General features: G+C 43.2%; 1 protein-coding gene across 3 annotated transcripts in view; it reads left to right on the top strand.

The window, feature by feature from the left end:
* The window catches only part of ABCB4 (ATP binding cassette subfamily B member 4), a 71,276-nt gene that overhangs the window by 45,462 nt on the left and 11,401 nt on the right, over positions 1 to 14,413 (top strand). For all 3 annotated transcript variants that reach the window (XM_021689834.1, XM_021689833.1, XM_021689832.1), the window contains exons 18-21: positions 269 to 346; positions 1,664 to 1,747; positions 3,013 to 3,216; positions 7,074 to 7,174. In XM_021689834.1, the coding sequence (XP_021545509.1) occupies positions 269 to 346; positions 1,664 to 1,747; positions 3,013 to 3,216; positions 7,074 to 7,174 (467 nt within the window). The remainder of the gene's footprint in view (positions 1 to 268; positions 347 to 1,663; positions 1,748 to 3,012; positions 3,217 to 7,073; positions 7,175 to 14,413) is intronic.

The raw sequence follows: 14,413 nt of genomic DNA, 5'->3' as shown, positions 1-14,413 counted from the left end.
GGAAAAGGAAATAGATTTAGAATGTTTTCAAAGCCAGAACTGGACTTTTGTCAGGTTTCTGGTGTTAGGATTCTTTCTGCATGCTAATGATCGGGTAGTACATGAATTTGAAGTTGGGACTTCGAATTGGTGTTTGGTCATAGACTTGTGTTACCTGAATAGCAGATTAATATGTAAGTAATGTAAAAATCAATGTGAATATACCTGCTTCGGTCAGAATACTAATGATCAAAAAGGCACAATAGCTTTTCCTCCCCCCCTCAACCAGGGCTTCACGTTTGGGAAAGCTGGGGAGATCCTCACTACCAGGCTTCGCTCGTTGGCGTTTAGAGCAATGCTAAGACAGGTAGGTGTGCGCACTGGAGAATGCCTTCTGTCCGGATTTCTTTCACTCGAAGCCTGTTTCTATTGTTCTGGGTGTGCTGTAATTCACGTCTGTACCTGCCTGCCCCATCCATGCATTCCTGCAGGGACTGGCCAGCATCCAGCACACTGTCCTGTTCTTTGAACATCCTGTCCTGGTCTTTGAACATCCACAGTCTTCTCAGAGATCTCATGGGAGTAGGCTTGATTTAGGTAGCTTTGAGGGGTTATTTTGCCACGATTTCTATGCATGTGGATACTGTCATTTCAAGGACCTGTAGCTCTTCTCTGGATTCTATGCGGGCCCTAGCAAGGCATTTGAGACTCCAGGATATCGTTAAACAAAGGAAAAGGTGGTAGGTACTATTCATGATTGACTATGCTTACAATTTTCCCAAATGTTTGTAACTGTTTTGGTTTTGTCTTATTTGAGCTCTGTTTTCATATTAATTCCTTTGTTAATTCACTCAGTCATTACCAACTATGTACCAGTGTGCTGGTAGCTGGGACTATAAAATGCATTATCTACCCTATTGAGAAGTCCACAGTCTAGTGTGGGACATGTGGGAAAATGTGCAAATTTCAATTCTCTGTTTTTATAGAGGAGGCTTAAGGGAGGGCCAGAATATTACCTATGCCCTTGACAGGAGTTGATTATATTCCTGTTCACAAAAGAGCCCATAACAGTTACCTATTTTGGGCAGGTCTGAGTTTACAAACTTTTTTCCAGTATCTTTTAAGTGTTGCTAGGTAGGGAAAATTACTTTCTATGAAACTAAAGGTGCTATGGATGAGTAGCCTATAGTTAAAATCATTTTTAACATACACCTTTCAATTCTTGTTTTAAAAAAAAAACAAAAGACGGTGAGAAACTAGGGCTGATTTTCTCATGCCTAGATTTTCAAGAGTTGTGTTGAGCAGAACTCCAGCCCCTTTATGATGGTCATGACCCCATCAGGGAGGAAGTGTCCGTAGTGTATGTTGTAAGGATTCGGTGACGGCATGCCCACCTGTGCTCCCCACCTCAGGTGCAGCTGGTGTGAGCACAGCTGCAATCTAGAGAAGCCCTACCCCATCCCCTGGCCCCCAGCAGAGCAGTGTGGAGCCGGGGTCCTAGTGGACCCCAAGGGTGCCTGCTCATGTCAGGGACCAGGGCTCTGCACTGCATGTCTCCTCTCCCCTAACTCCAGGGCCAAGTTAGGGGTGGATATTTCCAGCACTGAAGGTTGTGGAGGTTTCATCTACTTTTCTTTGCTTGTTTTAATTTCGAACTCATTTAAAGGTGTGTTTTGTGCCACAGGACATGAGCTGGTTTGATGATCATAAAAATAGTACTGGTGTGCTTTCTACAAGACTTGCAATGGATGCCTCCCAGGTCCAAGGAGTATGTAGACTTCATTCTATTTTTCTTAAAGTGTTTTTTGTTTGTTTGTTTTTTGTTTTTAGGTTTTATTTATCCATTTGAGAGAGAGAGAGTCAGTAAGCACCCGGGGTGGAGGGGAGCAGAGGGAGAAGGACAAGCAGACTCCCCGCTGAACTCTGAGCCCTCCAGCCACGGGGCTTGGGCTTGATCCCCAACCCTGAGATCATGACCTGAGCCAAAATCAACAGTCAGACACTTTAACCAACTGAGCCACCTGGATGCCCCTTCATTGTGGTTTTGAATTAACATAGAGCATAGCTGCATCAGTTAAGCTGCTTTCCGCTGCAAATGACAGAAAAACTCAAACTGACCTAAACATTAAGAGGAAGGCTGGACTTCAGGTTTGATTGATTCATTGACTCAAAAATGTCATGAGGGACACAAGTTTCCTGTGTGTGTGTGTGTGTGGCCCTGAGTGGCTTTGAGTCCTCCGAGGGGGCTTCATCCTAAAGCTCCTTGCCTCGTGGCCACGGGATGGCTGCCGGCCGCAAATGGAACAGTCCAGTGAGGGAACACCCACCCATACCTCAACCACAAACCACCACCTTCCCTTAAATCTAAGTTTTTGGCTACTTGGGGTCATCTGCCCAAGCCTCAGTGGCTTACTGTCTCTGGGGACAGCCGTGCTCTCCTTGGCTGAGGTCCCCAGCCTTGGAGCTGAGGGCTGTTACTTTGAAGCTGCCGGCTTCCACCCAAGCCAGAATCAGAAGCGGTGGGAGAGTCACCCGCAGGGCCCAGTGCACCTGCCCTCCTTTTCTGAGCCCTACAAACAGTAATTCAGCTCCATGTGTGCTTGGTGGTGGATGGTCTCTTAGGATAGAAGCACTTTGTAGCAGATGGTCTCTTGGGGGTGTGTACATTTCCCTCTTAGCCATGTGCAGCAAAGGGTTCTTAAAATGACCAGAGTATACTAGGGTTCGTTTTCTCTTTAAATGTTGCCTTTGTGCCAAAGTACCTGTGCCCCACATCCTCTCCCCAAGCTGCTGACCTGGTTTTGTAAGGCTGAATTGGTGTGGGCAGGCCAGGAATGAGAACTGCAGGGCACGAGCAAAGAAAAACCTGCAAAGCCTCATAAAGGAGGCACGGGTGTCTTGGGTTGACTGCAAGGAAAGGGAGCAAATGTAAGCCGGGCCCACAGCCCTCTCCTCCTGACCGGGAAGCCTCAGACTGCAGCTTATGCATTTGCAACTTAAAACACATCTCCCCCTTTGCTTTTGCTCTTGCAGGCCACTGGGATGAGGTTGGCGTTAATTGCACAGAACACGGCTAACCTTGGAACTGGCATTATCATATCCTTTATCTATGGCTGGCAGTTGACCCTATTGCTTTTATCAGTTGTTCCCATCATTGCTGTATCAGGAATCGTTGAAATGAAAATGTTGGCTGGAAATGCCAAAAGAGATAAAAAAGAACTGGAGACTGCTGGAAAGGTGGGTCAAATAAGGCTTCAGTGAGTATAAGTAGTGTTTTTAGACATGTGTTTCAGGTGATTTGGTCCAAAATGCATGTTTGGATAACTAAATGTGCTCCCTATAGCTGACAGCTGTCACCGCTGCATGGACTATTTACTGTAATCTTAATGCCGGTAACTTGATGATGGGATAATTAGTGGAAGGCTCTTAGCCTGTCAAACAGCACTTTATGTGTGGTTTTTAGAATTTCTGAATATCCGAAGTACATTTTACCTTTCACTTAATAGCCCAGTGTCCTTGTTGAGACAAATATCACCCTTCTGTTACATGAGGAGTCCTTAGGGCAGAGACTATAAGTGAATCGTTTAATTGCTGGTACTTGGGAGATCATTCTTTCCTTCTTGGCTGTGATTTCTACAATTATGGTGGTAGCCGCCAGATGGCAGTAAATGCTTCGATTTGTGGCTCCAAACTATCGTGGCAATTGGGCAAACATTTACTTGGGCCTTCCTCTGTGCCCTCTATTGTGTTAAGTACATGCACCAGCTCATTACACCCTCACCTAATCCCATGAGGCAGCTATTACTGTTATCCCAATTTTATAGATGAGGAACTTGAGGAACTAGGTAAAGGCATGGCCGGGATTCAAGTTCTGGTTTGATTTCAAAGCTCTTGACTCTGCAGTCTCTTCATATGTATTGAAATGTATCTAAATCTACATAGAAACATTTTATTTACATGTACAGGCATTTAACTATTTAAACTACTGCCCAGGAGGGGCGCCTGGGTGGTTCAGTCGTTAAGCGTCCCTCTCTCGCTGTGCCTCTCTCTGTCAAATAAAGAAATAAAATCTTTTTTTAATATTTTATTTCTTTATTTGACAGAGAGACAGACAGTGAGAGAGGGAACACAAGCAGGGGGAGTGGGAGAGGGAGAAGCAGGCTTCCCGCGGAGCAGGGAGCCCGATGCGGGGCTCGATCCCGGGACTCCAGGATCATGACCCGAGCCGAAGGCAGACGCTTAACCAACTGAGCCACCCAGGCGTCCTTAAGAAATAAAATCTTTAAAAAATAAACTGGCCAGGAATATTTTTCCTGTGTCAATAGTATCCTTTATTGACACATTAGGAGAGGAAGCAGACAGCGATAAAAATTGGGATAGAGTTTCTGCAGCACCACACGAGACAAAGCTCTTTCGCACATGAGGGCAACCGGCCTTCGCTATGGTTATGTGAGGTGGGGCAGGTAGGAGGGCCCCCACACATGGAAGAGGGCACTCAGAGGTTCCGTGACTTGCTCCAGATGTGTGTCCTGTCAGGAGTGAGATGAAAATTCCACCCAAGCGTGTTTGCACTAAGCCAGTTATGTCCAGTGAAGCCATTTCCCCTGGTCTCCTAACCCACATCAGCCGCAGTGCGGTGTTGGTGTCCGCCCCCCCCCCCCCCCCGTCCCCCGCTCACTCCTGGTGTGCAGCTCGCGTCACCCCCCTTAGAGCCAGAGGCCTGTAGGCCACTTCGTGGTTCTGGGACTTGAGAAGCCCTGGGTGTTCATAGGGCTTGAAGATCCTCTTGGCTGCTGGCTGTGTGTAACTGAGGGCATCATTTCCTGGTCTTCTATTTGACACAACTAACTGCTGAAAAAATACTTTGGTTTTTATTTCCTTTCTCCCCGAACCGTGGTCCTTCCACATTTTAGAAGGGAGAACTGTCAGTAGATAGAGTGAAGATCGCGTTTGCTTAGACCAGTTACATGAAAAAAAAAAATCTTGAATCTAGTTAAGATTAAAGAAGGCTAATAACACTGAAAGGTATCAGAATTTTGGCTGGAGTAGGGCAGTTAGCAATGAGCTTACGGCAAATGAAACATAGCGCCTTGGATTATTAGTCTTGGTCTTGCTAGTCATGGTGTGGGATACTGAAGAAGATCCCCAAATTCTCTGGTCCTCCCTTCACCCTTGAATGAAATGGGAACCTGTATCAGATAATGTCCCGTGTTCCTCCCGGCTAATACTCTCATTCTAGGAATTAGAATAACTCAGAGTGACCAAAATTATTTTTAATAGCCACTTAAACCTAATAAGGCTTTTTTAAAAATACAGTGTGAGAGATTAGAAATTTTAGATGTTAATTGTTAGCAATCAATCATAATTCAATTTTGTTTACTCAGTCAACTCTTGATTGAACACAGAATGAGGGTTAGAAAGAAGGTCCTGGAATTCTCCCACCCCCATCACTGTCCTATGTTTTTTGTTCTTGTTTTCAAAAAGAAAACTCTTACTAACCCGGGTGCAGATAAATCATGGTTAAATTACATCAGGATTTGGGATACGTTCCCATTTTCATTTTTCATAAAGGGCTTGGTAATGAGGGTGTTGACTCCCTGGCTGGTAAGGAGGTAGGGAGAGTCTGCATTTAACCCTCTTGACTCAGGTCCTGCCTCATGACTGAGATTACAGCCCTGCCAAACCAGGACTAGGCCTCAGAGCAATTAATCCATGACCAGAAAATCACGACTTGAGTGTGAAGTCATTAACAACTAGCTTCTCCTTATATACATTACAAAGAGGGGGAAGCAGAAAAGCATAAAGGGTTAAGAACAGGACTTGGCATCAGAGAGCCTGATACGGAATCCTTGCCTACTTATTAACTCTAGGGCTTGAGGCAAGTCATTTGACTTATCGGTGTCTCAGTTCCTTCAGCTGTGACAGGAGGATATTGTTGACCTCACAGGGTTGTGTGAGGTGAAGTGGGAGCCTGTCAGTGAAGCGAAGTACCACCACCCGGCACAGAATAAAAACTCACTAGTGTGCCCCAGTCCGGCCATCATTGCTGCTAGATTTTTCATTTCTAACTAAAGAGAGAAGGCTAGTCAGCCTGAGGTAGCAAATATCTTGCCTTCACTTGGTTGCAGAAGAACTGAGGTAAAAAGTCTGAAAGCAGAGAAAACAAAAACGTAAAACTAAAATCTGATGCTCTTTGTGGTCATGGATTTAGATAAGTCAGCTGCAGAACTAGGCTTTAACCTTCATAGCTAAGTCACAGACTATTAACATGAGTCCAAGGTGGTTTGGCCGGAAAAGTCAGAGAACTGCTCTGGCTGGTTTGGGTAAAAGGGATTTGAGGTAAGGACGCACAGAACCACAGGGAATACAGGTGGAGGATGTTCCTGTAAAGTCGCAGGCTCTCAGAGCCACACGCTCCCCTGCGTTGGAGTCTCTCTACACCTTTGTTCCATTCCTCACCTGCTAAGGATTCAGACCAGCTGCCTCCACATGCCCAATGGCGCTCCCCAAATGGAGACCTTCCTCTCGGGATCCACACAACCTCTCTGTTCCAGCTGTGGCCTCCATCCAAGGCCAGGAAGTGGATGAGTCCGGTGTCCATCCCTGGTTTAAGTGTTCTAGCTGTGACTGACTGGTCTCTAAGGAGGGATACATGCATGGGGGAAATGACTGGCACCTCCAATGGGTCCTTAGAAGTCACGTAGCCTAATGCCCTCTTTTAGGACCCTACCCTGTGAAGAGAGCAAAGCCACCAAAGGCTGTGACAAAAGCCAGTAATTAAAGTAACTGACTGGTGGCTGGGCTGGGAATAAAATCTGGTTTCTGGTGTCCAGACTACCATGCTTGGTCTTAGCTTGTCAGTCTCCCCGGGCATATGAAGACTCGCCTACCATATCTGGTACAACCAGATTTGCTTTTGAGATGGGCGGTTCTGTCATAGAGCTCATCTTGAAGAACACGTTATGCCTTTGCTTTCAAAATTGAAGGAATTAAAAAACCTGTCAACATAACCTTCAGGATTCCTCCAAAGTTTGTAATTTTCATTATCCAGGAGTAAAAACCCACTTCTAATCAAGATCTGTTCTACGTTACAGATTGCAACAGAAGCAATAGAAAATATTAGGACAGTTGTGTCCTTAACCCAGGAAAGAAAATTTGAATCGATGTATGTTGAAAAATTATATGGAGCTTACAGGTAATGAACATAAATGATTTTTACTAAGAACCCAGTGCTTTCCTGAGGCTTAAAAATTGTTCCCAGAAGATAATAAAACTGCTCAAAAAAAAAAAAAAATAAGCCTGTAAGGATGACATTTTTTCAATAGCTCACTGAGAATAAGTACCTTTTTGATGCAACTGGGCTATAGGATTGGATTTTTACATCTTTTTTTAATTTAATTTAATTTTATTATGTTAGTCACCATACATCATTAGTTTTTGATATAGTGATCCATGATTCATTGTTTGCATATAACACCCAGTGCTCCATGCAGAACGTGCCCTCCTTAATACCCATCACCAGGCTAACCCATCCCCCCACTCCCCTCCCCTCTAAAACCCTCACTCTGTTTCTCAGAGTCCATAGTCTCTCATGGTTCGTCTCCCACACCAATTTCCCCCCTTCATTTTTCCCTTCCTTCTCCTAATGTCCTCCATGCTATTCCTTATGCTTCACAAATAAGTGAAACCATATGATAATTGACTTTCTCTGCTTGACCTACTTCACTTAGCATAATCTCCTCCAGTCCCATCCATGTTGATGTAAAAGTTGGGTATTCATCCTTTCTGATGGCTGACTAATATTCCATCGTCTATATGGACCACATCTTCTTTATCCATTCATCTGTTGAAGGGCATCTGGGCTCTTTCCACAGTTTGGCTATTGCGGACATTGCTGCTATGAACATTGGGGTGCATAGGGCCCTTCTTTTCACTACCTCTGTGTCTTTGTGGTAAATACCCAGGAGTGCAATTGCTGGGTCATAGGGTAGCTCTATTTTTAAATTTTGAGGCACCTCCACACTGTTTTCCAAAGTGGCTGTACCAACTTGCATTCCCACCAACAGTGTAAGAGGATTCCCCTTTCTCCACAACCTCTCCAACATTTGTTGTTTCTTACCTTGTCAATTTTTGCCATTCTAACTGGTGTAAGGTGGTATCTCAGTGTGGTTTTGATTTGAACTTCCCTGATGGCTAATGATGATGAACATTTTTTCATGTGTCTGTTAGCCATTTGTATGTCTTCTTTGGAGAAGTGTCTGTTCATGTCTTCTGCCCATTTCTTGACTTATTTGTTTTTTGGGTGTTGAGTTTGAGAAGTTCTTTATAGATCTTGGAAATCAGAGCTTTGTCTGTAGTGTCATTTGCAAATATCTTCTCCCATTCTGTGGGTTGCCTCTTTGTTTTGTTGACTGTTTCCTTTGCTGTGCAGAAGCTTTTTATCTTGATGAAGTCCCAAAAGTTCATTTTTACTTTTGCTTCACTAGCCTTTGGAGATATATCTTGAAAGAAGTTGCTGTGGCCGATGTCAAAGAGGTTACTGCCTATGTTCTCCTCTAGGATTTTGATGGATTCCCATCTCACATTGAGGTCTTTCATCCATTTTGAGTTTATCTTTGTGTATGGTGTTAGAGGATGGTCGAGTTTCATTCTTCTCTATATAGCTGTCCAATTTTCCCAGCACCATTTATTGAAGAGACTGTCTTTTTTCTATTGCATATTCTTTCCTGCTTTGTCGAAGATTATTTGACCATAGAGTTGAGGGTCCATATCTGGGCTCTCTCTTCTGTTCCATTGGTCTATATGTCTGTTTTTGTGCCAGTACCATGCTGTCTTGGTGATTACTGCTTTGTAATATAGCTTGAAATCAGGCAACATGATGCCCCCAGCTTTGTTTTTCTTTTTCAACATCTCCTTGGCGATTCGGGGTCTTTTCTGATTCCATACAAATTTTAGGATTATTTATTCCAACACTTTGAAAAATGTCATTGGAATTTTGATCGGGATGGCGTTGAAGGTATAGATTGCTCTGGGTAGCATAGACCTTTTTAAATGTTTATTCTTCCGATCCATGCTCATGGAATGTTTTTCCATCTTTTTTGTCTTCATCAATTTCTTTCATGAGTGTTCTGTAGTTCCTAGAGTATAGATCCTTTACCTCTTTGGTTAGGTTTATTCTGAGGTATCTTATGGTTTTTGGTGCTATTATAAATGGAATTGTTTCTCTAATTTCTCTTGCTACAGTTGCATTGTTAGTGTATAAGAAAGCAACTGATTTCTGTGCATTGATTTTGTATCCTGCCACATTACTGAATTGCTGGATGAGTCCTAGTAATTTGGAGGTGGAGTCTTTTGGATTTTCCACATAAAGTATCATGTTGTCTGCGAAGAGAGAGAGTTTGACTTCTTTGCTAATTTGAATACCTTTTATTTCTTTTTGTTGTCTGATTGCTGTTGCTAGGCCTTCTAGTGCTATGTTGAACAATAGTGGCGAGAGTGGGCATCATGACGTGTTCCTGATCTTAAGGGAAAGGCTCTCAGCCTTTCCCCAGTGAGGATGATATTCGCTGTGGGTTTTTCGTAGATGGATTTTATGAACTAAAGGAATGTTCTCTCTATCCCTATACTCTGAAGAGTTTTAATCAGAAAAGGATGCCGTATTTTGTCAAATGCTTTTTCTGCATCAACTGAGAGAACCATATTGTTCTTCTGTCTCTTATTATTATTATTTTTTAAAGATTTTATTTATTTATTTGAGAGAGAGAGAATGAGAGACAGAGAGCACGAGAGGGAAGAGGGCAGAGGAAGAAGCAGACCCCCTACTGAGCAGGGAGCCCGATGTGGGACTTGATCCCGGGACTCCAGGATCATGACCTGAGCCGAAGACAGTCGCTTAACCAGCTGAGCCACCCAGGCGCCCCTGTCTCTTATTATTAATGTGTTCTATCACATTGATTGATTTGTGAATGTTGAACCACCTTTGTATCCCGGGGATAAATTCACTTGGTCGTGGTGGATGATCCTTTTAATGTATTGTTGGATCCTATTAGCTAGGATTTTGTTGAGAATTTTGGAATCCATATTCATCAGGGATATCAGTCTGAAATTCTCCTTTTTGATGGGGTCTTTGCCTGGTTTGGGGATTAAGGTAATGCCTCATAGGATGAATCTGGAAACTTCCCTTCTGTTTCTATTTTTTGAAACAGCTTCAGGAGAAGACTTGGTATTATTTCTTCTTTGAATGTTTATTAGAATTCCTAAGGGAATCCATCAGGCCCTGGACTTTTGTTTTTTGGGAGGTTTTTTTATCACTGCTTCAATCTCGTTACTGGTTATTGGCCTATTCAGGTTGTCAATTTCTTCCTGTTTCAGTCTTGGCAGTTTATAGGTTTCCAGGAAGGCATCCATTTCTTCCAGGTTGCTTAATTTATTGGCATATAGGGGCGCCTGGGTGGCTCAGTCATTAAGTGTCTGCCTTCGGCTCAGGTCATGATCCCGGGGTTCTGGGATCGAGCCCCGCATTGGGCTCCCTGCTTGGCAGGAAACCTGCTTCTCCCTCTCCCACTCCCCCTGCTTGTGTTCATGCTCTGTGTCTCTCTCTGTCAAATAAATAAAATATTTTTTAAAAAATTTATTGGCATATAGTTGTGATAATTTCTAATAATTGTTTTATTTCCTTGGTGTTAGTTGTAATTGCTCCCCTTTCAGTCATAATTTTATTAATTTAGGTCCTTTATCTTTTCTTTTGGATAAGTCTGGCCAGTGGTTTATCAATCTTATTAATTCTTTCAAAGAACCAGCTTCTAGTTTCGTTGATCTGATCTACTGTGTTTCTAATTCATTGATCTCTGCTCTAATCTTAGTTATTTCTCTCCTAATGCATGGCTTAGGCATCGTTTGTTGCTTTTTCTCTAGTTCTTTAAGGTGTAGAGTTAGTTGGTGAATTCGGGATTTTTCTGTTTTTTTTGAGTGAGGCTTGGATGGCTATGTATTTCCCCCTTAGGACCGCATTTGCAGTGTCCCATAGGTTTTGGACCAATGTGTTTTTGTTCTCATTGGTTTCCATGAATTGTTTAAGTTCTTCTTTAATTTCCTGGTTGACCCAAACATTCTTGAGCAGAGTGGTCTTTAGCTTCCAAGTGTTTGAATTTCTTCCAATTTTTTTCTTGTGATTGAGTTCCAGTTTTAAAGCATGATGGTCTGAGAATATGCAGGGAATAATCTCAATCCTTTGGTATTGGTTGAGACCTGATTTGTGACCCAGTATGGAAAAAGTTCCCTGTGCACTTGAGAAGAATGAGTATTCTGTTGTTTTAAGGTGGAATGTTCTGTCCATCTGGTCCAGTGTGTCCTTCAAAGCTCTTTTTTATTTGTTGATTTTCTGCTTAGATGATCTGTCTATTGATGAGAGTGGAGTATTGAGGTCTCCTACAATTAACATATTATTATCAATATGACCCTTTATTTTGGCTAATAGTTGGCTTATGTAGATGGCTGCTCCCATGTTGGGAGCGTAGATATTTATAATTGTTAGATCTTCTTGTTGGATAGACCCTTTAAGAATGATATAGTGTCCTTCTGTGTCTCTAACTACAGTCTTTAGCTTAAAATCAAATTTGTCTGATATAAGAATTGCTACCCCAGCTTTCTTTTGAGGTCTGTTGGCATGGAAGATGTATCTCCATCCTTTCACTTTCAGTCTGGATGTATCTTTAGGTTCAAAATGAGTCTCTTGTAGACAGCATATGGACGCGTCCTGTCTTTTTATCCAATCTGCAACGCTGTGCCGTTTTATGGGGGCATTTAGGCCATTCACGTTGAGAGTGATTATTGGAAGATACGAATTTATTGTCATCATGTTGCATGTGAAGACCTTGTTTCTATAGATTGTCTCTGTAAATTTCTGTTCTACATAACTCTTGGGGTCTTTATCCTTTTATAGAACCTCCCTTAATATTTCTTGCAGGGCTAGCTTAATGGTCACATATTCTTTCAGTTTCTGCTGGTCTTGGAAGCTCTGCATCACTCCATCCATTCTAAATGACAGCCTTGCCAGATAAAGTATTCTTGGCTTCATGTTCTTCTCGTTTAGTACCCTTAATATGTCTTGCCAGGCCTTTATGGCTTGCCAGGTCTCTGTGGATAGGTCTGACGTTATTCTGATGTTCCTCCCTCTGTACGTAAGGAGTCTCTTCCCCCTAACTGACCTTAAGATGGTTTCCCTGGTTCTAAGATTTGCAAGTTTTACTATTACATGCCAGGGCGTTGGCCTGTTTTCCTTGATTTTGGGAGCGGTCCTCTCTGCCTCTAAGAGACGAATGTTTGTTTCATTCCCCAGATTAGGGAAGTTCTCAGCTATGATTTGCTCAAATATATCTTCTAGTCCTCTCTCTCTCTCCACCCCCTCACGGATCCCAATAATTCTGACTTGGAATGTTTCATGGTGTCACTTATTTCTCTGATTCTATTTTCATGGATTTTGTGTTGTTTCTCCCTGGCCTCCTCTTTATCCTTCTTTTCTATCAATTGGTCTTCTAGATCACTAATTCGTTCTTCTGCCCCATTTACCCTAGCTGTTAGATTATCTAGATTAGATTGGATCTCATTGATAGCATTTTTAAGTTCTGCTAGTTCAGCTTTCATTTCTGCCCTTAGAAACTCTATGTTGCTGTTAATCGATTTCTCCATTCTAGTTATCGTCTTCACAACTGCTACCCTGAATTCCATTTTTGACATCTTGGTTATATCTGTATCCATTGTAAATCTGTGGCAGAAGTCATAGTCTCTGAGTCTTTCCTATTTTGGGGGTTCCTCCTCCTAGTCATTCTGTTGCGGGGTGGTTGAGGGAATGTACAGAGTCCAAATTATTGACCACAACCCAAGCAAGATGCACCTGTTTTATAGGGACCTTAGGGTGGTTGGCCTCTTGTTCTCCTAGCCTGTCTTCTGGGGGAGGGGCCTGCCATGCTGTTACTCAGGCAACCCTGTTTGGGCAGAGTTGCCCTGCCCCTTGTGGCGGGGGTGGGGGAGCTCAGTGAAAACCGGTTTTTTGGGGGCTTTTGTTCTCTGGCGGCTTTCTCTGGTGGCTTTCCACATCTCTTCCAAGAGTCAGAGCAAAAGAGATCGTTTCCAACCCTCTGCCTCAGGGCAGAGAGATTGCAGTCTGTTCTTCAGTGAGCTCTCCAAGCCACATTCCCTTCGCTTCTGTCTGTGCTGCTATAAACTGCAGTGTCCTGGGTTGTGCGCCCCTCAGCAGTGCTCCCAGTCCTCACCTCCAGGTCGGGGCACGTCTCTGCCCTTTGTACTTTTAAAACTGCCAGCCGCCCCCAGTTCACTCGCATGGCCCTGCTGCTCCAGGTTTCAGTCCGGGGGGCTGCCTTAAAGTCCTTTCCCTGTTGCTGCTGGTCTGCGAGTCTGTGCCCCGTCCCCATCGCGGGAGGCTGGCGTTCACCAGTGGTGTAGGATCACCACAGCTCCCTCCCCCTTCCGTTTATCTTCTAGTATCTGCCCACAGAATCATGGCTCCCCACTTCATAGCTCAAAACCAGCCAACTGCAATACTCTCTAGAGATCCAGATCTATCTTCTTACATCACAGGCTGATTTCGTGGGTGTTCAGAGTGGTCTGGTAGATATCCAGCTCAATTCCGGGGACTGGTTGGAATAGGGTCCCCTACTCCTCTGCCATCTTTTCCTCCTCGGAGATTTTTACATCTCTTGTGAACAGAGGGGGGTCTCCGAGACTGAACAGGTACAGAGGACTGTGCCAGTGTGTGCTCCTCGGTGCAGGCAGCGTCAACAACCTCTCTGGGCGATGGAGAAGTGTTGCAGGGAATTCTTCAAACTCGCATTTTCTTGGAATTGTGTAGACTGAACTAAGGATGAGACTTAGTATTTGGCTAGAGTATCCCATTTTTTCTCTGGATGAGGACCAGATCCAACCTCCTCATGAAACCCATGCCTAGTCTATTTCACTGATTCATAATTGAGCAATTTAAGAAACTCCCAGCGGCATGATTGGCTACTTGCTTCCAACCAGGGCCTGTTCTTATAAATGAATATATTTTAACACTAACAAAACTGAACACCACTTAGACTACAACTTTGCAGATTAGAACAGTAGCTTGAATGCTTACAAATTTGAGAAGGGAAAAGTGAGATTTTCATTTTATTCCATCTCCTTAGTTACATATACTTCATGAAAGTACATTTTTCTCTCCATTTGATGTAAGTATATATGTAACATGTAAATATATATGTGCCATTACCTAAGACTTATGGTTAATTTGAACTTCAAGGGACTTAAGAGCTAATTTTTAATTTGATTATAATTCAAAGATGGAAGAGTACTGCAAATTAATAATTTTAAGTAATGTAAGACCATTCTCACAGCATGTAAATTAAAATATCCAAATCAGTAATAGTTTTGAATTTTT

The sequence above is a fragment of the Neomonachus schauinslandi genome, chromosome 12, assembly GCF_002201575.2.
Source record: "Neomonachus schauinslandi chromosome 12, ASM220157v2, whole genome shotgun sequence".
NCBI lineage: Eukaryota > Metazoa > Chordata > Mammalia > Carnivora > Phocidae > Neomonachus > Neomonachus schauinslandi.
Note: the sequence above shows the minus strand (reverse complement) of the source record. Positions and strands in the feature narration are given on the sequence as shown.